This window comes from Heterodontus francisci, chromosome 24, assembly GCF_036365525.1.
Source record: "Heterodontus francisci isolate sHetFra1 chromosome 24, sHetFra1.hap1, whole genome shotgun sequence".
Lineage (NCBI taxonomy): Eukaryota > Metazoa > Chordata > Chondrichthyes > Heterodontiformes > Heterodontidae > Heterodontus > Heterodontus francisci.
Genome location: NC_090394.1, coordinates 55,133,474 through 55,159,336, shown reverse-complemented (window position 1 = coordinate 55,159,336; position 25,863 = coordinate 55,133,474). Strand labels below are relative to the sequence as shown.

At 43.6% G+C, this 25,863-nt stretch overlaps 1 protein-coding gene across 1 annotated transcript in view; it reads left to right on the top strand.

The window, feature by feature from the left end:
- Positions 1 to 872: 872 nt before the first annotated feature.
- nomo (nodal modulator) overlaps positions 873 to 25,863 on the top strand; it is a 104,501-nt gene continuing 79,510 nt past the window's right edge. The window contains exons 1-8 of the mRNA XM_068056210.1: positions 873 to 1,058; positions 3,746 to 3,835; positions 4,258 to 4,303; positions 5,589 to 5,689; positions 6,578 to 6,681; positions 6,775 to 6,847; positions 9,199 to 9,351; positions 9,667 to 9,804. Of these exons, the coding sequence (XP_067912311.1) occupies positions 921 to 1,058; positions 3,746 to 3,835; positions 4,258 to 4,303; positions 5,589 to 5,689; positions 6,578 to 6,681; positions 6,775 to 6,847; positions 9,199 to 9,351; positions 9,667 to 9,804 (843 nt within the window). The 5' untranslated portion in view covers positions 873 to 920. The remainder of the gene's footprint in view (positions 1,059 to 3,745; positions 3,836 to 4,257; positions 4,304 to 5,588; positions 5,690 to 6,577; positions 6,682 to 6,774; positions 6,848 to 9,198; positions 9,352 to 9,666; positions 9,805 to 25,863) is intronic.

Sequence of the window (25,863 nt, the reverse complement as noted above, 5' to 3'; positions counted from 1 at the left end):
AAACGTTAGCTCCGTTTTCCTCTCCCCAGATGCTGCCAGACCTGCTGAGTATTTCCAGTGGTGTCGTAGTGGTAATGTCATTGGACTGGCAGCCCAGAGGCCCCGGCTAATGCTCAGGGGACATGGGTTCGACATGAGTTTGAATTCCACCATGGCAGATGGTGAAATTTGAATTCAATTAATAAATCTGGAATTTAAAAGCTAGTCTAGTGTGATTATGAAAGCATTGTCGATTGTTGTAAAAACCCATCTGGTTCACTAATGTCCTTTAGGGAAGGAAATCTGCTGTCCTTACCTGGTTGGGCCTACATGTGACTCCAGACCCACAGCAATGTGGTTGACTTTTAAAAAGCCCTCTGCAATGGCCATTCAGTTCAAGGGCAATTAGGAATGAGCAATAAATGCTGGCGTAGCCAGCGACACTCACACCCCATGAATGAAAAAAAAGACTCCATTACCTGATTGCGTCAAAAATCATCAAACTGCCTTTTATCCAATGTCCATCATCTTTATATAAAAGCAAACTACTGCAGTTCTGATGACCTGAAACGTTAACTCTGCTTCTCTCTCCACAGATGCTGTCAGACTTGCTGAGTATTTCCAGCATTTGTTTTTATTCCATCAACTTTATAACTAGTACAGAGGTGTATTTTTTTCATGCCCTTATGATTTTTCTTCTGGGTTGCACTGTCCAGGAAATTAATCTTTAATTCCTGGAGATCCCAAGGGCAATCCTGGAAAGCTGGCAGTCCTATTCCAGGGGCCAGTCTGCTGTGTATTATCGCTGGGTGGCGATGTGGGGAAATCTCGCAGCTGCTGTTGCTGCTCGCAGCCCCTCTTTACCCCGCTGGAGGCTCGTTGGCGGCGCATGCGCGGGGCCGGTAGTCTGTTGCAGGGGGCCGAGACCGGGACAGGGTGGAATGGAGGACGCGAGGGGCCAGATTGTGTTCATGCTTTTGTCGCTGCTCAGCTGTCGTTTGGCGGGGGCCGAGGATATCGTGGTGGGATGCGGGGGCTTTGTGAAGTCCGATGTGGAGATTAATTACTCCTTGATTGAGGTGAGTGCGGGGGGAACGGAGACTGGGCCCCGGGGTTGTGCCGCCCGTGAATCAATCAAATCCATCCCGAAGCCACCTGCTACTCACTGTTACTGGTTGTCTAAGCTGATTCAGGGATTAATTCCAGCGGAATCCTGGCTGCTTTAAGCAGCGCTGTTATTGGGAGACTGCCCTGTAATGGGTAATAGAGGGCAATAAGAAAGAAAGATCAACATTTCTAAAACGCCTTTCATGACCTCAGGACGTTTCGAAGCGCTTTCTAGTCAATGTTTAGTACTGAGGGAGTGCTACACTGCCGCAGGTGCCGTCTTTCATTAAGCTGAGGCTCCATCTTCTCCCTCCAGTGGATCAAAAAGATCTATTTCAATTCAGGTCAATTCTCTCCTGTGTTTTCGACAACTTTTAACCCTCAAGTAACATCACTAAAACGGATTATCTCATTATTCATATTTTGTTTTATTGCTGGTGGGATCTTGTTATGCACTGCTGGACTGTCGTGTTTTATACATTACAACCACTCCCAGTGCTGCATTGCAGTGTCAGTCTAGCTTTAGTGTTGAAACTTCTGGAGTGAGACTTCAACCTACAACCTTCTGACTTCGGCAAAGCACTTAGGCTGAGCCATAAATGACAGCAATGAGCTAACTCATGATATTAGTGATAACTTTGGGTATGTTTGTGTGTCTGGTGAAGGGGAAATGTAAGAAAGTTGCAAATGTTTTTGATGGACTGTGGGGAAAGAAGAAACATAGAAACATCAGTAGGCCATTCAGCTCTTTGAGCTTGTTCCACCATTCAGTTCGGTAATAGCTGATCTGTATCTTAACTCCATTTACCTGCCATGATTCCATGATCCTTAATACTTTTGCATAGCAAAAATCTATAGATCTCAGTTTTGAAATTTTCAATTGACTTTGCCTCAGCAGCCTTTTGGGGGAAAAAAACTTCTGGGTTTCCACTACCCTTTGAAGAAGTGCCTCCTGACATCATCTTTGAACGGCTGAGCTCTAATTTTAAAGTTATGCCCTCTTTTCCGGACTCCTGCACCATTAAAACTAGTTTCTTGGTACCCTATCAATACCTTTAATCATCTTAAGCACCTCAATTTAGGTCACCCCATAACCTTCTATACTGAAGGGAATACAAGCCTAGCTGATGCAATCTGTTCTCACAAGTTTGCCCTAGTATCATTATGATGAATTTGTGTTGCACTTCCTCCGAGGTCATTTTATCCTTGCTGAGGTGTAGTGCTGCGAACTGAACATGGTACTCAAAATGGGTCTGATCAGAGCTTTACATAACTGTGACAACTTCCACTCCTTGTATTCCAGCCTCCTTGAGGTGAAGGCCAATTGTCCACTAACTTTTAGTAATTTCCGGACTTGGACCCGTACATCTCCCTGTTCCTCTACACTTACTAGCTTCTTGCCGTTTAGAAAATATTCTGATCTATCTTTCTCGGATTTGAAATGGATGTGCTCACCTTCGCCCCCATTGAAATCTGTCTGCCACAGTTTTGTCCACTCACTTAATCTATCAATGTCTCTTTGCAACTTTCTGCTTCCATCTCCACTACTTACTGCACCACCTAACTCTCTTGGAATTTGTAAGCAAGTTGTAGCCAAATTTCCAGCTAAGATTTCGATACAGTGTTGAGAACTTGACCCTAAGAATGAACAAGCTTGCTTTTTTATCGCATCTTTTATGTCCTTTGGTTAATCCAAATTTCCTCGCAGCCACTGTTATGTAGGTCGATGCAGATGACAATTTGCACATAGCATTCAGATAAATGACCAGTTAGCTGGGATTGAGGGATAAATATTCGGCAGGGAATGAGGAGAACTTCCCTGCTCTTCAAAATCATGCCACTGGTTCTTTTAATGGGGCCTCTTTAATGTTTCATCTGAAAAATGGCACCTCTCAGCGTAACACTCCCTTAGTACTGCACTTAAATTTCAGCCTGGATTATATGTTGAATTCCGTGTAGTGAAGCTTGAGCATATAAGCTTCTGACTCATAGCTTAGAGTGCTATCAAGTTGACAAAGATACTAAAACATGGTCTAGATGCTCTTGGAACATGCTACGAACACTGTTGGATGTCAGCTGGGGAGGACTGTGTGGCCACCGCTGTTGTAATCAAACATATCGGCTAGAAGATTGTGAGCTGTAGGATATGTGTGCAACATGACTGAAAACCAGCATCCACAAAAATAATGGAATGGGTCTAACAGAAACAGATTGATAACAATGAAACTGCTTGGTGGTAGTCAGGTAGATGATCTCAAATATGCAGTGTGTTAAAAGTAGTCATTCAAAATTATGATAATTCTGGACTCTCTGTAAGGATATACTGCAGCTTGTCCAGAACGTACCTGGGGGTTGTTACTCTGCAAAAAGTTTTGAGTTTTCTTGATGGCATCTTGTTGAGGTACTAATTTTGGACTCTTCCTAGACATGCTCTTGTTCTGCTGCAAGTGCTGTGATTGGGTTGATCTGCAGGTCATTTCACTAAATCGTTGCAGTTTTATATTAGGGTTCAAATGAAGAGCAATTGCTGGGAATATTTAGATGATATTTGACAAAAATAAGGAAGTAAATGATCAAGCCAAAGTCTTTTGAACTGAGATTTCTGAGCAGCAATTAAATTTTCTACTACATTGAAGGAAAACTGTGATTGCTTCCACAGATTAAACTGTACACAAAGCAGGGCACACTGAAATACCAGACCGATTGTGCACCCAACAATGGTTACTTCATGATTCCTCTGTATGATAAGGTAACTAAAAACTGCTTGGTAGGTTATTATGGTGTTAAAAATCAATTTGTACTTGTAAGATATCCTGTTCGTTTAGGACAAGGCCCTTTCTTAGTTTCAAAACTTCTTTAATCTCACTTTTGAGAGAAATGCTAATTACAGCTATTTGAACAATGGCAGCATGATAAGTTTGTAAAACTTAAATGCATTGATTTAAAAAAAAAAATTGTTTTCGCTGGAAATGTGTGCACTTTCTGTAGAATTAATTCTCTAAATTTCGATAAATATTCTGATTTGCAACATTGTGCTAGCAATGTTAAATCTGTAGATGAATGAGTCCATTGGTGAACAGTCCATGTTATTTGTGTTAAATGTACTACATTCTGACATGTCTATAATAATTTATAATTTGCGTGTACTCAGTGTGTTTCTTTCCTCTGTAGGGGGATTTCATTTTAAAGATTGAGCCTCCTCTAGGGTGGAGCTTTGGTGAGTACTCTTAATTCAGCTTGACAAGAATGAGCACATACTTTTAAAATATCTACACTGTTCACCGATGATCACGCTTTGTGTGAAATGAATTTTAAAAGGATTAATGTGCTACAGTAATGGTGATACTAAAATTTTAGGTATAAATTATTGCAGAATAATGTTTTTCCACAATCACCAAATCTACTGTAATTCAAATTCTTTGCAGTTATCATCATATACCCAACATTATTTATATTGAAATAACCCTGATCATGGATGAATAACAAACTAGTATATTGACCTTTTTTGGTATCCTGTCGGTTACTATCTCATGCTGTTGGTGCAAAATTTTATATAGCTTTTTAAAAAGCTTGCAAATTCTGTCATGCTGTTTCCAGGGGTATCATGGGAAGTTAAAATGCAAATGGGGTGCATCTGTATATTGAGGTATTTTCTGGGTAGCTGTAGAATGCCACTTCCATCCAACTTGGGTCAGAAGCAACCAGTACATATTAACCGTTGGAGGAAAGCTTGCAAAGGATTTGCAAAAATCTTCTTTGAGACGATAAAAATGATGTTTCATAGTTAATCCACAGAGCATTCAATTTACATGGACAATTTTCAAAATCTGTATTTTGTTTAAACGTTTGATTTACGTTTGTGGCAGCTTTCAGCTATCTTCAGAGATGTTTGACCATTGTGTCGAACTGCCCTGAAATAGGACTTAGTGTCACTCGTGTGGCTATTAGAGCCCCAAAGATCCATTTGATAAGGAATTGATTTTTATGTTTTTGAATGACTTTTAAAAAAAAAACACACAACTGGGAATTATTTAAAATGATGCCAATAACTCTATTTTAGAAGGAGGGAGGGAGCTAGGAATTAGATTTGAAGAGGTTCTTTTATAGCTAATCATTGAATTGATTCTGTGAGTTCACCAGAGTTAAGAATCCATCTGCGATATGTAAGTAAATTCAAATTATGCTGATCAAACGCTAGACATCCAAACTTTGTAACAGATGCGAGACAACAATTTTTTAAAATAACTTATTAAAAATGCTGGGTGGATCTGTCCTGGAAGCTAAAACTTACAGGAAATGGTTTACTTAACAATTAGTCTTTGTCATCTTAAAGTGGTACAGCTCCATTTAAACATCAGAACGTTGCATTGCACATATCATAGTATAGCGCTCCTGCCCTTGCAAAATAATGTATCACCTGATTTTGAGCAATGCTACAAGAGATCAGCATTTTATCTGCATTCACTACTTTTAAAAAGGCAATTGTTTCCCTTCATAACCAGAACCTACAAATGTGGATCTTCATGTTGATGGTATTAATGACATTTGCACCAAAGGTGAAGACATCAATTTTGTGTTCACTGGGTTTTCTGTCTCTGGAAAGGTAAGAGTGAATCTTTAAATTGCTCAAGAACTGTACAGCCGTTGAATCCTTTCCAGCTGGTATAACAATTATAAAACAATTTCTGTGGCACATTGGAAATGATGTGACTTAATATATTGACTAGACTAGGTCAATGAAATTTCAGATCTATAGCATGGTGAATGTTTATAAACAACCTAATGTCTGCAATTTCATCTTCACGTTGCCATACTGCTATTAAAACTAAGTATTTGTTACTGATTATTTTTATTTCAACGGCATTACGATTGTTGAATCCCCCACTATCACCATCCTAGGGGCTACCATTGACCAGAAACTGAACTGGAGTAGCCATATAAATACCGTGGCTACAAGAGCAGGTCAGAGACTTGAAATCCTGCAACGAGTAACTCATCTCCTGACTCCCCAAAGCCTGTCGTCCATCTACAAGGCACAAGCCAGGAGTGTGATGGAATACTCTGCACTTGCCTGGATGGGTGCATCTCCAACAACACTCAAGAAGCTCAACACCTCCACACCATCCAGGACAAAGCAGCCCGCTTGATTGGCATCCCGTCCACAAACATACAGTCCCTCCACCACTGACACACAGTGGCAACAGTGTGTACCTTCTACAAGATATACTGCAGCAATGCATCAAGGCTTCTCAGGCTGCACCTTCCAAACCCACGATCTCTACCAAAATCCTGGGACTCCCTTCCTCACAGCACTGTGGGTGTACCTACCCCACATGGACTGCAGTGGTTCAAGAAGGCTGCTCACCACCACCTTCTCATGGACAATTAGGGATGGGCAATAAATGCTGGCCTAGCCAGTGACGCCTACATCCCATGAAACGAACCGTAAACTTTGCATAATTTTGTAATATTGTGACTTTTGTTTTATCAGGTGTTAAGCAAAGGTCAAACTTCAGGACCTGCTGGTGTTCATGTTACCTTAAGAAAGGCTGGAACAGATGTTGTTCAGACTTCATTGACTCAAACTGGAGGAAAGTATGTACATGCTTAACAATGATTTCAACATGATGAAGAAGAGGAGCTCTGCTTTCTTTTTGAAAGGAATCTAATTTCTCTTTCTTTTGATAGATATGTATTTACGAAGGTGCTGCCTGGTGACTATGAAATCTTTGCATCTCACCCCACCTGGAATCTGCAGAAAGTAGGTTTGCTTACAATTATTGGTTGATAGCTTGTAACTGCTAAAGTGGGAAATTCTGATTTAAAAAAAAAAATCTTTCTTGGGATGTGAGCATCGCTGGCAAGGCCAGCATTTGTTGCTCATCCCTAATTGCCCTTGACCTGAGTGGCTTGCTAGTCCATTTCAAAGGGCAGTTAAGAGGCAACCACATTGCAGTGGGTCTGGAGTCACATGTAGGCCAGACCAGGTTAGAACGGCAGATTTCCTTCCCTAAAGGACATTAGTTAGTCAGATGGGTTTTTACAACAATTGATCGTAGTTTCATGGCCACCACTACTGAGACTAGCTTTCAATTCCAGAATTTTATTAATTGAATTTAAATTCCACCAGCTGCAGATTTGAACCTGTGTACCCAGGGCATTAGCCCAGGTCTCTGGATTACTAGTCCAGTGACAGTACCATGACGCCACCGTCAGCTTGTAATAGGTGGATAGTTTTTTGGTTTCAGTGAGCATTTTTATGTGGTTATTTGTGCGAGGCTCAGATGGTGTGGCTATTGTGTAATGGCCATGGAGGTTCCTGGTGACCTGCAGATTGTCTCGCAATGAAATATAACCATGCCATGTTATTCATGCTTCAGCACTCACACACACTTCCTGTACAAATACTACGTCAAGTTGTAAAGTTCACAGAATGTATTCGGAAAAGAGTGGTTACTAAGGTGTAATAATAAGGCAGCAACCTAATCTTGCAGCTGAAATGATAGGTGTAAACCACTTGAGTTTATTATATTATAATCTATTATTAAGGATGAGATAACAGGGCACTTGGAAAAGAATAACATGATTGGGCAGAGTCAACGTGGATTTGTGAAAGGGAAATCATGTTTGACAAACCTGTTGGAGTTTTTTTGAGGATGTTACTTGTAGCATAGATAAAGGAGAACCAGTGGATGTGGTGTATTTGGACTTTCAGAACGCTTTTGATAAGGTCCCACACAAAAGGTTAGGAAACAAAATTATAGCACATGGGATTGGGGTAATATACTGCAATGGATTGAGAGTTAGTTAAAGACAGAGCAGAGAGTAGGAATAAATGGGTCATTCTCAGGATGGCAGGCTGTTACTAGTGGGGTTCTGCAAGGATCAGTGCTTGGGCCACAGCTGTTTACAATCTATATAAGTGATTTGGATATGGGGACCAATTGTAATAATTCCAATTTTGCGGATGTCACAAAACTAGGAGGGAATGTAAGATGCGAGGAGGATGCAAGGAGGCTTCAATGTGATTTGGACAGGCTAAGTGAATGGGCAAGAACATGGCAGGTGGAATATAATGTGAATAAGTTTGAAGTGATCCACTTCGGTAGAAAAGACAGAAAGGCAGAGTATTTCTTAAAAGGTGAGAGGTAGGGATGTGTTGATGTCCAAAGAGACCTGGGTATCCTTGTTCATGAGTTAGTAAAAGCTAGTATGCAGGTGCAGCAAGTAATTAAGAAGACAAATGGTACGTTGGCCTTCATTGTAAGCAGATTTGAGTGCAGGAGTAAAGATGCATTGCTTCAACTGTATAAAGCCTTGGTGAGACTGCACCTGGAGTATTGTGTACAGTTTTGGTCTCCTTATATAAGGAAGGCTATACTTGCCATCGAGGGAGTGCAATGGAGGTTTACCAGACTAATCCCTGGGATGGCAGGATTGTCTTATGAGGAGAGATTGCAGAAACTGGGCCTGATTCTCTAGAGTTTTGAAGAATGAGAGGTGATCTCATTGGAAAGTACAAAATTCTTACAGGGTATGACAGGGTGGATGTGTTTAGGAGGTTTCCTCTGGCTAGAACAAGGGGATACGGTCTCAGAATAAGGGGAAGGCCATTTAAGACTGAGATGAGGAGGAATTTCTTTACTCGGAGGGTGGTGAATCTGTGGAATTATCTACCCCAGAGGGCTGTGGAAGCTCAATTATTGAGCATGTTCAAGTCAGAAATTGATAGATTTCTGAATACTAACGACATCAAGGGATATGGGGATAGTAGGGAAAAATGGCGTAGAGGTAGATGATCAACCATGATCTGTTCGAATGGCGGAGCAGGCTTGATGGGCTGAATGGCCTACTGCTCCTATTTCCTATGATCCTGTGATCTTTATATCCTTATCGGACCCCCTCAACTAGATTATTGGCTTCAATTAATCACCTTGTGTTTGTCATCTCTATATCGTAAATTTTTGATATTTCAGATGCCTTCGGCTCTTTTAAGGGGGCTACAGTGTTCAACTGAATTTGTTAGCTGGAATTTTCAGGTGAAACCGGAAGATATTTAACTGCAGTAGATTTCTCGAATTATGGCACATTAAATTTGTTTTTCTTCTTTAGGCATCTACTTCAGTGCAGGTGATGAATTCTAATGCAAACACAGTTGATTCTCTTGTGGTTGCTGGATATGAGGTTTTGGGCTCTGTGCGAAGTGATGGAGAGCCAATGAAAGGTGTAGTGTTCTTGCTATTCTCCTCATCAGTCGAAAAACAGGTGAGGGTGAATGACCTGACCTTTATAAAATGGTTCAATTAGCAGCTATGAAGTGGATTTTACAACATATTAAGCTCATGAATTATTTAAGAGTTTGAATATGGGCATTCACAGGCACTAATAATTTACCTTTTAAAAAATATATGCATTTCATTTTTCTTCTGCAGCACCTTTGGGAAGGCTAAATGAGCAGGAGTAGTCTTATGGAGAAGAATGCAATTATGGTTGATTCCTTGAAAGCCTCTAAATTGCTGTTATTTTTCATCTTATGAAGTAATTGCTTCTGACAATGAACATTCCCTTTCTTACTGGTAGGATATCTCTGGCTGTAATTTATCTCCAGTTGAAGGATTTCAAGCGGCGGATGAAGCATCATCTTTCCTATGCAGTGTTGTGTCAGGCGAAGATGGATCATTCATTTTTTCTTCCCTCCCCAGTGGAGAGTATACAGTGGTGAGTATGTGGTGGATAATTCTGGCTGCATTAGAGAGTTGTAATTTCTTGGTTTTGGAGCTGTGTACATGAGCGGCATAGTTGCAAGTATACATATGTGACAAATGCAGTGGGAGATTATAAAAGCAATGCATCCTGAATATCTGTTTGTGCACAAGTGTGGGAAGGAGAGGAAAGTACAGGTGCTTGGGATTGATAGAGGTTGGAGCCTGACCTGACTGCCCTGCAATAAGCAAGTTCTTGTTTCCAACCAGTACTGGGAAATGGCTTAAACTTTAAGCATTTTGTACACTATTAAAATCATTTGGTGGCATCAGCACATTCACGATGGGTCAAATGGCTTCTGTGCTATATGATTCAGTGGTTTTACAGGTGGTTGAAGAATTATTCTTCTTTGGCCTCCTTGTCTCGAGAGACAATGGGTAAGCACCTGGAGGTGGTCAGTGGCTTGTGAAGAAGCGCCTGGAGTGGCTATAAAGGCCAATTCTAGAGTGACAGACTCTTCCACAGATGCTGCAGATAAAATTGGTTGTCAGGGCTGTTACACAGTTGGCTCTCCCTTTGCGCTTCTGTCTTTTTTCCTGCCAACAGCTAAGTCTCTTCGACTCGCCACACTTCAGCCCCGCCTTTATGGCTGCCCGCCAGCTCTGGCGATCACTGGCAACTGACTCCCATGACTTGTGATCAATGTCACAGGACTTCATGTCGAATTTGCAGACATCTTTAAATCTGAGACATGGACGGCCGGTGAGTCTGATACCAGTGACGAGCTCGCTGTACAATGTGTCCTTAGGGATCCTGCCATCTTCGTGTGGCTCACATGGCCAAGTCATCTTAAGCGCCGCTGACTCAGTAGTGTGTATATGCTGGGGATATTGGCTGCCTCGAGGACTTCTGTGTTGGAGATACGGTCCTGCCACCTGATGCCAAGGGTTCTCCGGAGGCAGCGAAGATGGAATGAATTGAGACGTCGCTCTTGGTTGACATACGTTGTCCAGGCCTCGCTGCCCTAGAGCAAGGTACTGAGGGCACAGGCTTGATACACTCGGACTTTTGTGTTCCGTGTCAGTGCGCCATTTTCCCACACTCTCTTGGCCAGTCTGGACATAGCAGTGGAAGCCTTTCCCATGCGCTTGTTGATTTCTTCATCGAGAGACAAGTTACTGGTGATAGTTGAGCTTAGGTAGGTGAACTCTTGAACCACTTCCAGAGCGTGGTTGCCGATATTGATGGATGGAGCATTTCTGATGTCCTGTCCCATGATGTTCGTTTTCTTGAGGCTGATGGTTAGGCCAAATTCGTTGCAGGCAGCTGCAATCCTGTTGATGAGTCTCTGCAGACACTCTTCAGTGTGAGATGTTAATGCAGCATCATCAGCAAAGAGGAGTTCCCTGATGAGGACTTTCCGTACTTTGGTCTTCGCTCTTAGACGGGCAAGGTTGAACAACCTGCCACCTGATCTTGTGTGGAGGAAAATTTCTTCTTCTGAAGACTTGAACGCATGTGAGAGCAGCAGGGAGAAGAAATTCCCAAACAGTGTGGGTGCGAGAACACAGCCCTGTTTCACGCCACTCAGGATAGGAAAGGGGTCTGATGAGGCGCCGCCATGCTGAATTGTGCCTTTCACATTGTCATGGAATGAGGTGATGATACTTAGTAGCTTTGGTAGACATCCGATCTTTTCTAGTAGTCTGAAGAGACCACGTCTGCTGACTAGGTCAAAGGCTGTGGTGAGATCAATGAAAGCAACGTAGAGGGGCATCTGAAACAAAAACAAGAAATGCTGGATTCACTCAGCAGGTCTGGCAGCATCTGTGGAAAGAGAAGCAGAGTTAACGTTTCGGGTCAGTGACCCTTCTTCGGAACTGACAAATCTTAGAAAAGTCACAGATTATAAGCAAGTGAGGTGGGGGTGGGGCAAGAGATAACAAAGGAGAAGGTGCAGATTGGACCAGGCCACATAGCTGACCAAAAGGTCACGGAGCAAAGGCAAACAATATGTTAATGGTGTGTTGAAAGACAAAGCATTAGTACAGATTAGGTGTGAATACACTGAATATTGAACAGCAGCAAGTGCAAACCTGAAAAAAAACCTGAAAAAAACAGTGGGTAAGCAAACTGAACAAACTAAGATGAAATGAAATAAATGCAAAAAAAATTGTAAAAAATGTAAAAAAGAATGTAAAAAAAAAGGAAGAAAAAATAACTAAAAATGAAAGTAAAATGGGGGGCTGTCATGCTCTGAAATTATTGAACTCAATGTTCAGTCCGGCAGGCTGTAGTGCGCCTAATCGGTAGATGAGATGCAGTTCCTCGAGCTTGCGTTGATGTTCACTGGAACACTGCAGCAATCCCAGGACAGAGATGTGAGCATGAGAGCAGGGGGGAGTGTTGAAATGGCAAGCAACCGGAAGCTCAGGGTCCTGCTTGCGGACTGAGCGGAGATGTTCCGCAAAGTGGTCACCCAGTCTGCGCTTGGTCTCCCCAATGTAGAGGAGACCACACTGTGAGCAGCGAATACAGTATACTACATTGAAAGAAGTACAAGTAAATAGCTGCTTCACCTGAAAGGAGTGTTTGGGGCCTGGGATAGTGAGGAGAGAGGAGGTAAATGGGCAGGTATTACACCTCCTGCGATTGCAGGGGAAGGTGCCCTGGGACGGGGACGAGGTGGTGGGGGTAATGGAGGAGTGGACCAGGGTGTTGCGGAGGGAACGATCCCTTCGGAATGCTGACAGGGGAAGGGGCATCTGTTGTTCGCAGCATTTCTCCTGTACCTGGCGAAGGGAGAACAGCATGTCAATGGTGGATCTCTCTGCTCGAAAGCCACACTGTGCCTCAGGGTAGACGCGCTCAGCCAGCTTCTGGCGCCTGTTTAAAGGACTCCAACGAAGTCTTTCCCCACTATGCTGAGCAGGGAGATTCCACGGTAGTTGTTGCAGTCACCGCGGTCACCCTTGTTCTTATAGAGGGTGATGATATTGGCATCGCGCATGTCCTGTGGTACTGCTCCCTCGTCCCAGCACAGGCAAAGCAGTTCATGGAGTGCTGAGAGTATAGCAGGCTTGGCACTCTTGATTATTTCAGGGGTAATGCCGTCCTTCCCAGGAGCTTTTCCACTGGCTAGAGAATCAATGGCATCACTGAGTTCCGATTTTGTTGGCTGTACGTCCAGCTGATCCATGACTGGCAGAGACTGGGCTGCATTGAGGGCGGTCTCAGTGACAACATTTTCCCTGGAGTACAGTTCTAGGTAGTGCTCTACCCAGCAGTCCATTTGCTTGCCTTGGTCAGTGATTGTGTCCCCTGATTTAGATTTGAAGGGGGCGATCTTCTTGATGGTTGGCCCAAAAGCTCTCTTAATGCCAACATATATTCCTCTGATGTTTCCGGTGTTGGAGGCCAGCTGAATATGACTGCATAGGTGTTACCAGTAGTCATTTGTGCAGCGCCTGGCTGTTCTTTGTGCAGTGCTTCTGGCTACTTTAAGTGCTGCGGATGTTAACTCGCTGGGGGCTTTCTTGTAGTTCAGCAGCTTAGCGGCTATGACAGATTCCAGCTCTTCAAAATGAGATTGAAACCAGTCTGCATTCTGCTTCACATGTTTGCCATAGGTGGTCATTGCTGAGTCATTGATGGCGTCTCTGATGTGGGCCCACTTTGTCTCTGCATCCCCTGTAGGAGTGTTTTGAAGGGCTTTTTCAGGTGAATTTAGAAACTTATGTAACAGCTGTGGATAAGAAATTCTGCTCGTGTTGATCCGCGGGCGGCCCTTCTGCTTGGAGTGATGCAGCTTCTTTGGTTTGAGTCTAACCTTGCTGCACACCAGGGAGTGGTCGGTGCCGCAGTCCGCACTGTGGAAGCTGCCTGTGATTTGAACGCTGTTTAAAGAGGCTCGCCTTGTGACAATGAGGTCCAGCTGGTGCCAACAACGTGATCTTGGGTGCCTCCAAGAAACCTGGTGACAGGGTTTAGTATGAAAGAACGAGTTGGTGATGCAGAGGTTGTGATAGGTACACAACTCAAGCAGTCTCTGTCCATTCTCATTCATCCTTCCAATGCCATAGCGCCCAAGGCAGGAGGGCCATGAGTCATGGTTGGCCCCAACCCTGGCATTAAAGTCCCCCAGCAGGAACAGATGTTCGGTATTGAGGATGCTACTAATGTTATTATGGAGTTCCTCGTAGAACTGGTCTTTAGCTTCAGGTGGGGAGCAGAGTGTTGGAGCTTAGATGCTGAGTAGGTGTACTGGACCAGAGGTGGTGCGCAGTCGGATGGACAGTATGCGTTCCGAGCAATTTGAGGGTGGCTCTATCATCTATATGAGCAAAGAGTTTCTGATGGCGAAGCCCACTCCATGCTGTCTTGGTTCTTCAGGATTCCTACCCTGCCAGAAGAAGGTGTAGTCTTGCTCACTTAGAGATCCGCTCGCAGGGAGGCGTGTCTCCTGAAGTGCTGCAATGTCCACATTGAGTCTACTGAGCTCATTGTTAGTGATGGCGGTCTTCCGAGAATCGTTCATTTGTGCAAGGTGTTCCGACAGGCCAGAACACATAGTTCTGCCGTTGCAGTTTGCAAAACGAAGTGCTGATACCTTCTTTCCTTTTTTTGTCGTGCTGTTTGGTGCAGTCCACTTGTTGGGCAATGACCCTGAGATCCAAGCACCCATTGAAGCAGGTGGACTGTGGCGGGACAGAACCTTACTGACCGGAGGCTGCCCGGTTTGAGGCAGGCGGTAGCTGTCCAGTGAGATACGATGACCTCTCCCACCGACAAAGGCAACCCGTGGCGCCCAATCTTTACGCCAATTGAGCTGGACTTATAACCCGTAACTGCTGCCTTCCGTGTTGTTTTGGTTGCTGTGAGGCGACTATGGAGTGACCTCTCAGCGCATGCCTGGGCGGATGTATGGAGGTTGTGAGTTGCCCAAGCGTCAAAACCCCCCTCTGGGCCTTCCTGGTGGGGTCCAAAGAAGTGCAGAGCACGATGTTTGACACCAGTATGGCTGCAGGAAACATGCCAAAGGTGACACATGACTGCCTTCGGGGTTCCGCTCCGGATTTTCTGTTAGGGTTTACTCCCTTAGCCTTGGTCGCTCTCGAGACGCCCACAAGGCAGTGGGGTTGTTAGGGCCCCTGCTCAGGGAAAGGGGGTGCGAGGGGGAGGGGTGCGGTGGGAAGGGGTTGCAGGGGGGGTAAGGAAGATGGTGTGAGGGGGGAGCTGGGAAGGGGGTGTGAGGGGGATGAGCTGGGAGGGGCGTGTGAGGAGGGAGCTGGGAAGGGGGAGCGCGGTGGAGGAAGGGGGTGCACGTAATAAAACATTTCATCAGCTCCTACCATTGTCCTCTAGTATCTGAATGCTGGTGGGGTATCTTCATTAATTGGTTTGTAGTAATGCACTTAAGAAAGGACCTCATCAGGGTTGAAGAATATGACATTGGAATGTACTGATATGGTTTGATAGTTGATTGGGTTTCCAGGAAATGTTGGGTTGGTGTTCTGTATGGAGAGGTATGTTGAGTAGAGTGAAGTCCCATAGGGCTTGATGCAGGTTCTTGTACTGATCAGCATTTTAAAACTCTGCTGGTTGAGGATGGCAGTGTCCATGTCTTGAATTTTGTGGTTGATACCAAAATAGCAATAATAGCTAAATTGGAGGATGCAGAGAAGCTGTAAGAGCACCATGATTGTTTCGGGAAATGGGTAGGCGCATCTTAGTGCAGGTAAAGTAATGTGTTTAGGGATAAGAAGCAGCACAGAAATTACAGGATTAGTGGAAATATACTGACAGATGGACCAGAAAATGGCCATCAAGACAATGTCTAGTAGCTGTCAAAACACCAAATGGGCTATTGAGCTACATAAAAAGAAGAAAGGAGAGTAGATCGAAAGAAACAAACCATTGTATAGACGATTCGTCTGCCCTACTCCATTTAGTTTTGGAACCCACACCACAGAAAGCGTGTAGCTGGAAAAGGTATAGAGAAAAATCCCTAAAGGTGCTATGTTTGGAGATCAAAACATATTGGCATAGACTGAAGGTTCTAGGAATCTTCTCTTTGGAAAGAAGACTGAAGTGGGATATTACTGAAGTATTCAAAATAGTAAGGCTTAAGTCATATATGTTCAGTTAGAGCACAAGACAGCAGAAGGAACAGGCATAAATTTAATCTAAGAATAGGTAGGTTTAGACAGGGTGTAAGCAAACATTACTGAGGGGGCAGATGGTTAGTTGTACAGTTTACTAGAGGCAACTGGTTTCATTATCCTTTAAGGGAAAATTAGACCAGATTCTCAGAGAAACATTGTATCTGATGCAACATTTGGGATATCATGAAGAGGGACTAGATAGGTCTGAAAAAGATATGGTGGAGTGCAACTTCTTTCCACTGAACCTAGTGGCTGGGAACTAAAGAGAAGTGAGTGGAATTGTAAGTATTTTATGTGGAGTACAGTCTGGTATAAAAAGCAGCAGTGAAATGGGAATGAGGGCTGGTGACTTTAGAGGTAGAGCTGGCAGAAGTGGGAGAAAGGAGGAAGTCAGGCAGATGATGTTAGGCAAAGGCCCAGTTGTGAGTGGGGCAGGAAATGCTGTGCAGGCAGCCTTAAGATGCCAGTGGTGGGTTTGGTTGCACTTCAGCTTGTGCTATCGAAGTGTGGCTTCCTGCCAACAGGCTGGTTGGGAAGGGAGAAGAGCTAAGTCGGGAGGTGCCGTGGGAGCTGTAACTAGTGAAGAATTACCTGCTCTATAAGGTGTGAAGTGACCATAGAGGCCACAGGCTGGCTAGGAAGGGTATAGAGTTGGGTTAGGTTGGGAAGTGGTTGCTGAGAGTGGCAAAGAAGAGTGGATCCAGGATGGGGACACGTTTGTAGAATTAGCTGCAGTGAAGTTTTGACTTGCCAAAGAGTAACCTCGATACTGGTGGCAGCTTGGGCGGGAGTGGCAATTGAACAGGTGCCAGAAGCCATGGAAAACTGAGACCATGAGGGAAGGCAAAGAGAAATCATGGAGCTGAGAGCTGGTATGGGAGATCAGAGGGGTAAGACATGGGAGAGCCTGGAGCTCAAGAGACTGGATGGGGGTAACCACTGAGGGGAAAAAGGTTGCAGAAAAGCAAAAGAAAACAATTTAGTCATAAAGGGAAAATAAATCATTCAAATTTTAGCATCCCTTCAGATTGGGTAAGAAAACAAAATGGTCAGTGGTATTGGCAGAAACCTTACTTAGTGGCTGGACTCTGTTAAGCAGTTCCCCATTTATGCCCACTCTCTGCTTCCTGTCTGTTAACCAATCCTCTATCCACACTAATATATTACCCCCAACACCATGAACACAGGTGTTAACTTACTAGATTGCCATTATAAATGTTTACGTAGGCAGCTTCAATGTTAAATGCTGACTTAAAATCATAACCAAAAATTGTGACAATAGGAAGCATGTGCTTAAGCGATTTACTATATGCTAGTGGATTGATCAAGATGTTACATATGGGACATCAAGACCAAGTGCAGTCTTCAGCTGGTGTTAGAGGGCAGAGGATAATTGAACACGAAGCATGATGGGCAGATGTAATTCAGTCCCAATTTGAATTTGTTATTTTTATATTGTACTTTATTTTGTATATTAACAAGAAATGCTGAGTGGGTGCAACCTTGGGCCTGATTTGCAGTTAAAAATGACTGTGTGGTTAACAATGTGACCATTATAATGTAGAAAATTTGACCGTAACTTCTGGAGTATGTGCATGAACAGTTAAATGGGGGAATCCAGAAGTTGCTGTCAGAGATACCTTGCTCCTCCACCGGGTGTGCTGTTGCAGACCTGCCCATTTAAAAACTTTGTTGGCAGCTGTCAGGTGAACCGCGAGCGCCGTTTCTTCATTGTTGACTGCAAAATCTGGGCCTTCTTGTTTCAAGTGCATTGAAAACGGCTGTTAGGCTGTTTTTATGGAAAAAAAATTATAAAGCTATCAATATTTGCCTGCAACACCTGTTATCCTATAGGTCATAGAGTCGTACAGCATAGAAAATGGCCCTTCGGCCCACCACGTCCATGCCGACCATAATGCCTATCTATACTAATCCCACCTGCCTGCATTAATTCCATATCCCTCTATGCCTTGCTCATTCATAGGTGGTGCTGTGCTCAGGATTTCCAATGTAATTAAGTGTTTTTGAACTGTGGTTATACATAGGGCCCTACCAAATTCACGACCAAATTTTTTTTTTAGAGATACAGCACTGAAACAGGCCCTTTGGCCCACCGGGTCTGTGCCAACCAACATTTATACTAATCCTACATTAATCCCATATTCCCTACCATGTCCCCACCATTCTCCTACCACCTACCTACACTAGGGGCAATTTACAATGGCCACTTTACCTATCAACCTGCATTCACAGTCATAGCATTTTAACAATCATGAATTTCATGTATTTTAAATCGTAAATTTCAGTGTTGCAATAAATCATAAAAATGATCTATTTAAAACAAAAAAAAAAGACACCGGAGGTTTCTGGTTTCAAATGGCATTTATTATATACTTAAAAACTATTGTAAAAACTAACTGTAAACAGATCGCATTCTTTATTGTACAAATAAAGGTGTACAAAATCATGAGAGGTATAGACAGGGTGGATAGCAAGAGGCTTTTTCCCAGAGTGGGGGATTCAATTACTAGAGGACACGAGTTCAAAGTGAAAGGGGAAAAGTTTAGGGGGGATATGCGTGGAAAGTTCTTTACGCAGAGGGTGGTGGGTGCCTGGAACGCGTTGCCAGCGGAGGTGGTAGATGCGGGCACGATGGCGTCTTTTAAGATGTATCTAGACAGATACATGAATGGGCAGGAAGAAAAGAGATACAGAACCTTAGAAAATAGGCGACATGTTTAGAGAGAGGATCTGGATCGGCGCAGGCTTGGAGGGCCGAAGGGCCTGTTCCTGTGCTGTAATTATCTTTGTTCTTTGTTTGTTCTTATTCACTGAAGTCAGTGGTTGAACGTGAGCATGGCGTAACCTGCAACTGTCTGTCTTCACTCCCTGTCTGTGCTGTGAACAACTATACGTGTTTAGACATGACTCTCTCCGTGTCCACAGAGTTTGTTGGAATTGACCGACAGCGTCATGCTAGCCTCGCAAGGTGGGGGATTCTGCATTCCACTGAATTCCAAAACTGCAGCATAGGCAAAGTACAATCTGCTTCTTTTGCAATGCCTACAGTTCTTGTCAAAGCCAGGAATCGCATCAAATGAGTTTAAATCCACCATCAGCAGGTGCATTTGTGCAAGGTCAAAGATACACACCACTTTTACCAATTCCACAGAAGGTTTTTGAAACCTCTGAGTCCCTGAAGAGATAGTGGATGCGCTAACTATGATTTTCCAGAATTCCTTAGATTCAGGAATGGTCCCGTCAGATTGGAAGTTGGCAAATGTTACACTGCTTTTCAAGAAAGGAGGTAGAGAGAAAACAGGGAACTACAGGCAAGTTAACCTAACATCAGTTGTTGGAAAGATGCTGGAAACTATTATTAAAGAAGTCTTAACATTGCACTTGGAAAAGCATAGTATTATTAGAACAAGTCAGCATGGTTTTATTAAAGGGAAATCTTGTTTGACAAATTTATTAGAGTTTTTTGAGGATGTAACTGGTAGGGTAGATAAAGGGGTACCGGTAGATAAAGGGATACCAGTAGATGTCGTACACTTGGATTTTCAAAAGGCATTCGATAAGGTGGCATATAAAAGATTAATAAGCAAGATAAGGGTTCATGGTGTTGGGGGTAATATATTAGTGTGGATAGAGGATTGGTTAACAGACAGGAAGCAGAGAGTGGGCATAAATGGGGCATTTTCAAGTTAGCAGGCAGTGAATAGTGGGGTGCTGCAAGGATCAGTGCTGGGGCGTCAGCTAATTACACTCTATATTAATGACTTGGATGAAGAGACAGAGAGTAGTGTATCTAAGTTTGCTGATACAAAGCTCGGTGGAAAGGTAAGCTGCAGGGAGGACATAGAGAGGCTGCAAAGAGATATAGACAGGTTAAGTGAGTTGGCAACAAGATGGCAAACGGAGTATAATGTAGGGAAGTGTGAAGTTGTTCACTTGGTCGTAAAAATAGAAAAGCAGAATATTTTTTAAAAGGTGTGAAATTGGTAAGTGTTGATGTTCAGAGTTAGGAGTACTCGTACAAGGAACACACAAAATTAACATGCAGTTGCAGCAGGCAATTAAGAAGGTAAATGGCACGTTGGCGTTTATTGCAAGGGGATTGGAGTTAACGAATAAAGAAGTCTTACTAAAATTGTACAGGGCTTTGGTGAGCTTGCACCTGGAATACTGTGTGCAGTTTTAGTCTCCACATTTAAGAAAGGATATACTTGCACTGGAGGCAGTGCAGTGAAGATTTACTAAATTGGTCCCTGGGATGAGGGGGTTGTCCTATGATGAGAGGCTGAGTAAATTGGGCCTGTATTCTCTGGAGTTTAGAAGAATAAGAGGCGATCTAATTGAGACATACAAGATTCTGAAAGGGCTTGATAGAGTAGCAGCTGAGAGATTGTTCCCACTGGTCAGGGAATCTGGAACATGGGGACACAGTCTCAGGATAAGGGGTCAGTCATTTAGGACTGTGATGAGAAATTACTTCACTCAAAGGGTTATGTATCCTAGAAATTCTCTACCCCAGAGGGTTGTGGAGGCTCCATCGTTGAATACATTTAAGGCTGGGATAGATAGATAGATTTTTGGTCTTGCAGAGAATCAAAGGATATGGGGAGCAGGCAGGAAAGTGGAATTGAAGCCCAAGATCAGCTGTGATCGTACTGAATGGCGGAGCAGGCTCAATGGGCCATATGGTCCACTTCTGCTCCTATTTCTTGTGTTTTTGTGTCAGCTTTACTAAACTCACTTTTCCACAGCTCACTGACGAGAAATTATATGTGTATTGCATTCAATATGGACAGCATTAGACATTACACCTTGGAGCACAGATTTGAAAGATTTTGTCATGTAAGTGGGATTGTCACTAATGAAAGGAGACACTTCATTGAAATCTGCACCATATTTTGAAATGGTTTTGATTATCACTTGGGAAACTGTGGTTTAATTAACAGCTTCTAAGAGGACGCTGTTGTTAGCTTTCCTGACTGTAGATCTTCAGCCTTAACAGACATAAAATCAAACAAAACATGCAGCACGTAGTTGTGTTGCTCATCGGTGGACTCAGCACAAATAATTGCAAAAGACTGACGTGTTAATCGGAGAATTCATCTCCTTGCAATGTGTAGCAAAAATCTTCGGTAGGTAAGCCTGTCATAGTTTATTTTCACTTGGCAAGCAGCCACCATTTTGCACATTACATTGAATGAATACCTGCAGCTTTGGGTGAAGTTTTTCCAGCGGTATGTTGGCGCTTGCAGGAGCATCCACAAGTTCCATTGTAACCAACTGGCAATTTTCTGAACTCTGTCGACTTCTTAAAAAGAGATGAAATCATTGCTTGTTTTTTTGCATGTTCGTTTTCCAGCAGTGTGGTGTTGGATGCTCCCTTTCTGATCTGATGGCTTTCGGACTGTAAGTGGTGCTGAACAGTTGCCTGCCGTATGTGACCCAGTGAAACATTGCAGCTTGTGCAAAATAGTATTCCATCATTGGCATGCAGAATTTGGCTTCCAAATTCTTTCACCTGATGTGCTGCAGTAATGGTTGTGGCTCTTTTTGATCTGTTCATTCTGGCATTCTCAATTGTCTGCTAACACTTGATACTGCTTCTCACAAAACTGTTCCAGAAGCCCTCCCTCATCTATCAATCAACGAATTGAGCCTTGTACCTATCTCTAAAACGGGTAATGTTAGCAACTTGCCCGGCAATCAGCGAGGTGAGCCTACTGTCAATGAATAAAACGCACGAAGTTCACAAAATGGCCGATTCCATGGAGGACCCAAGATTTCATGGTGTGTGACGCATTTTCATGCCCGTGAATTTGGTAACGCCCTAGTTTTATGATGACCTTCCATTATATAGATGCTATTTTACATCGAGACTTAATGGCTAAAAAAAACTTTTTGTCTGTCTGCAGTCATGGGCTTTGGCCACCGGGTGTCTCTGCAGACCTGTCTCAAAAGGCCTGCTCGGGTCTGCAAATGAGACCTGACCCGAGCCCGACAGAACCCCATTCGAGCCCAGCCCGAGTCCTTGCATTTTTTTCCCGCGCCTGACCCGACCATCAGTTAACCTACCTTCCGTTTTTCACTTTTTTCCTTACCTGCACAAGCTTAAAATAACTGTGGCAAAACCACCTTTAAAGTCCAAAAAGTAAATTAATATTAAAGTCACTTACCTGAGGCGATGATAGAGCATGTCCGATCCGGCCCGACCCGAGCCCGAATGCTGGACCCAGAAGTGTGACCCGACCTGAACCCGGCACATGTCGTCAGGTTCGAGTTGGGTAGCAGGCCTTTACCTGTCTCTTCCTTTTGCAGACCCTTCCTGAGGGCTATTTTGCTTTTGTGCAGATAAGTTATTTAACACTTTCATTTTTAAAATCTTATAAATATGATTACATTTGTTTCCCCCCTTTCAGGTGTTCTCCTCCCCCTTCCCCACGGAGGTTGCACTGCTCTTCCCCTGCTGGTTGGCTCCGCTCACTGTGGTCTCCTGTTTTACTGCTCAAATAATTTGTTGGTCCAAACCTCTTGCCTCTTCGCGAACACTTACAAGTTTATATATTTTTAAATAGACGCAGATCTGCCGTGGCGTTGCACAAAGAGAATCAAGACTAAAGGCCCTTTTCAGGCCAAGCAGGGTTAGCGGGCAGGGAGATAAATGAACCAAGCTGGGGAAGTGGGGGTGGGGAGAGAGGAATGAAAGATGAAGTCAAAAGAAAAGAAGGGGAGTGGAGGGGAGAGGAGGAGGGAAAGCAGAAGTGGTGAGAGGGAAGGATAGAGAGAGAGAAAGATGAGAAAAAGAGGAAAGTGGATTGGGGTTGGCGGTGTGAATTTTGTTTCAATGTTTGAGAGAGGGAAGTGAACAGCTGAGTAGCTAAATTTGCTTTGGTCGGGTTGCCAGGGTTTGAATATTCGCTTCGGTTGGGAGGGTGGGGGTGTTGAGCAAAGCGTGTATGGGAGATTTCAGCCTCACTGTGGTGGTGAGTTCTGCCAAATCATGGGGAGGGGTGAATGTCTGCTTTTGTCAGTGAGTTGGTGTTGGCATTGGGATTTGTGTCTTGCCTTATTGGTGGGGGAGTAATCTTTTTTGCCACAAGTCTGAGAATGTGTAGGGCATTCATTTCAGCTTCCTCTTTTCAGGTTGTGAGCGGAGTGATGTCCTGGTACATTTTACATTATCAGCCGCATTCTTTGTAACACTCGGCAATTTGATCAGGGGTCTTTGAAACGCCAATTTCCTGGCAATTGCTGATGGATTCTGACTGACTTTTTAGTAAGGCTCCATTCAGCCTCTGATCAGCTGCAAGTGATTCTTCCCCAATTCCTTTGCTGCCTTCTTTAATTCTTTTGTTAATTCTATAATTTTTCTGATTTTAAAATAGAAAATCCTGTCAATGGTATCAAACTTGTGTTTCTGTTTTTTTCCCTTCAGATGAACCTGTGGCATAGCGATATATTCACCATCACATGCAGGTGCAACACCTTTGGAATATTGCTGCCACTCAGGGTTGTCTTAATAAATAATTTGATAAAAACTGAGAAAAATAATTTGAAAGTATGTAGAAACATGAATTGAGTTTGCTGACAGTTTCACAATTGGTAACAGTTGCTACAAAGGTGATGCAAATCATTTGAAAATATGCTATTATAGGCAATAAAAGTATTTAATGATGCTTGGCAGAGGTCTGAATTCCATTAAGAATGAGAAGAATTATATTGGAAAAGGGAGGTAGCTTGCTGAAGATGAATAATAAGCACATGAGCTATTGAAGTCTGAAAGATGATTGGGAGGCCAAATTCCAGTGGGGACCTGGGAGCGCTGGGGAGGCCGGGCCAGCAAGGGGGACATTTGACTTGTTTTTATTGGAGCACTTGAGTTAATTTATTTTTGACATGCTACAGTAACAGATTTGGAAAGCAAAGTATTGAAAAGTTGTGTAGCAGTTGTTGAAGGAGTATTAAGAATACCTGGGAGCGATTTATTTATTTATTTAGAGATGCAGCACTGAAACAGGCCCTTCGGCCCACCGAGTCTGTGCCGACCAACAACCACCCATTTATACTAATACTGCATTAACCCCATATTCTCTACCACATCCCCACCATTCTCCTACCACACTAGGGACAATTTACAATGGCGAATTTACCTATCCATCTGCAAGTCTTTGGAGGTGGGAGGAAACCGGAGCACCCGGCGGAAACCCACGCAGACACAGGGAGAACTTGCAAACTCCGCACAGGCAGTACCCAGAACTGAACCCTGGTCGCTGGAGCTGTGAGGCTGCGGTGCTAACCACTGCGCCATTGTGCCGCCCTGAGCGATGTTGGGGTAAATTCCAGTGGGAGATCATGAGTGATCAGGTGGAAATTTTTAAATTTTTCTTGGAATGCAACATTTAATAGTTTTATTTTTCTGCATTTCTGTTACTGCTGTCAAACTGAAAAACAAACTATTAATATCAGTAGAGCAGCTATTGAAGAAATGTGAAAAAAATACTGAAAACATAATGACTACTAGGATTCTGCCAAGCTGTTTAAACAATGAAAAGCTGTATTAACAGGTCTGCTTGGTTATGTGTTAGACTCAGCGAAGCAGGGGTAAGTAGAATATATTTGAGGGATACTTGCTAAACACACATAGCTGGGAGTATCTGCTAAGCAGAGTGGCTTTTTGTACAGAGTAGCAATGGGAATTTGGTGAGAGTGGTAATCCTGTACTGAGGGGGCAGGAGATGCTAAGTGCTTTAAATCAACAGGCAACAGATACATAAATAATCTAATTAATTCGATCTAAAGGGATAAAATTAATTGAGTAGAGGGTACTAACACTAAAGGGATCCGAATTGCATTAAATAATTTGGCGTGCATAAATAATCAATAGGAATAAGGGGATACTAAGCTAAAACATTATTGTAACTGTATTGTAAGTAGATAGACTTTTAAGCAACATGATGGGACAGTGAGGGCATTTTACCGAGTATGGCATCAAGGAGCCGTAGCAAAACTGGAGTCAATGGGAATCGGGGAAAACTCTCCGCTGGTTGGAGTCCTACCTAGTGCAAAGGAAGATGGTTGTGGTTGTTGGACGTCAATCGTCTCAGCTCCAGGACATCACTGCAGGAGTTCCTCAGGGTAGTGTCCTAGGCCCAATCATGTTTAGCTACTTCATTAATGACCATCCTTCAGTCATAAGGTCAGAAGTGGGGATGTTCGCTGATGATTGCACAATGTTCAGCACCATTCGCGACTCCTCAGATACTGAAGCAGTCCGTGTGGAAATGCAGCAAGACCTGGACAATATCTAGGCTTGGGCGGATAAGTGACAAGTAACCTTTGTGCCACACAAGTGCCAGGCAATGACCATCTCCAACAAGAGAGAATCTAACCATCTCCCCTTGACATTCAATGGCATTACCATCACTGAATCCCCCACTATTAACAACCTGGGGGTTACAATTGACCAGAAACTGAACTGGAGTAGCCATATAAATACAGAGCAGGTCAGAGGCTAAGAATCCTGTGGCGGGGAACTCACCTCCTGATTCCCCAAAGTCTGTCCACCATCTACAAGGCACAAGTCAGGAGTGTGATAGAATACTCTCTACTTGCCTGGATGGGTGCAGCTCCAACAACACACAAGAAGCTTCACACCATCCAGGACAGACCAGCCTGCTTGGTTGGCACCCCATCCACAACCGACACACAGTGGCAGCAATGTGTACCATCCGCAAGATGCACTGCATAAACGACCTAAGGTTGCTTAGACAGCACCTTCCAAACTTGCGACCTCTACCACCTGGAAGGACAAGGACAGCAAATGCATGGGAACACCACCACCTGCAAGTTCCCCTCCAAGCCACACACCATCCTGATTAGGAACTATTTCGCTAAA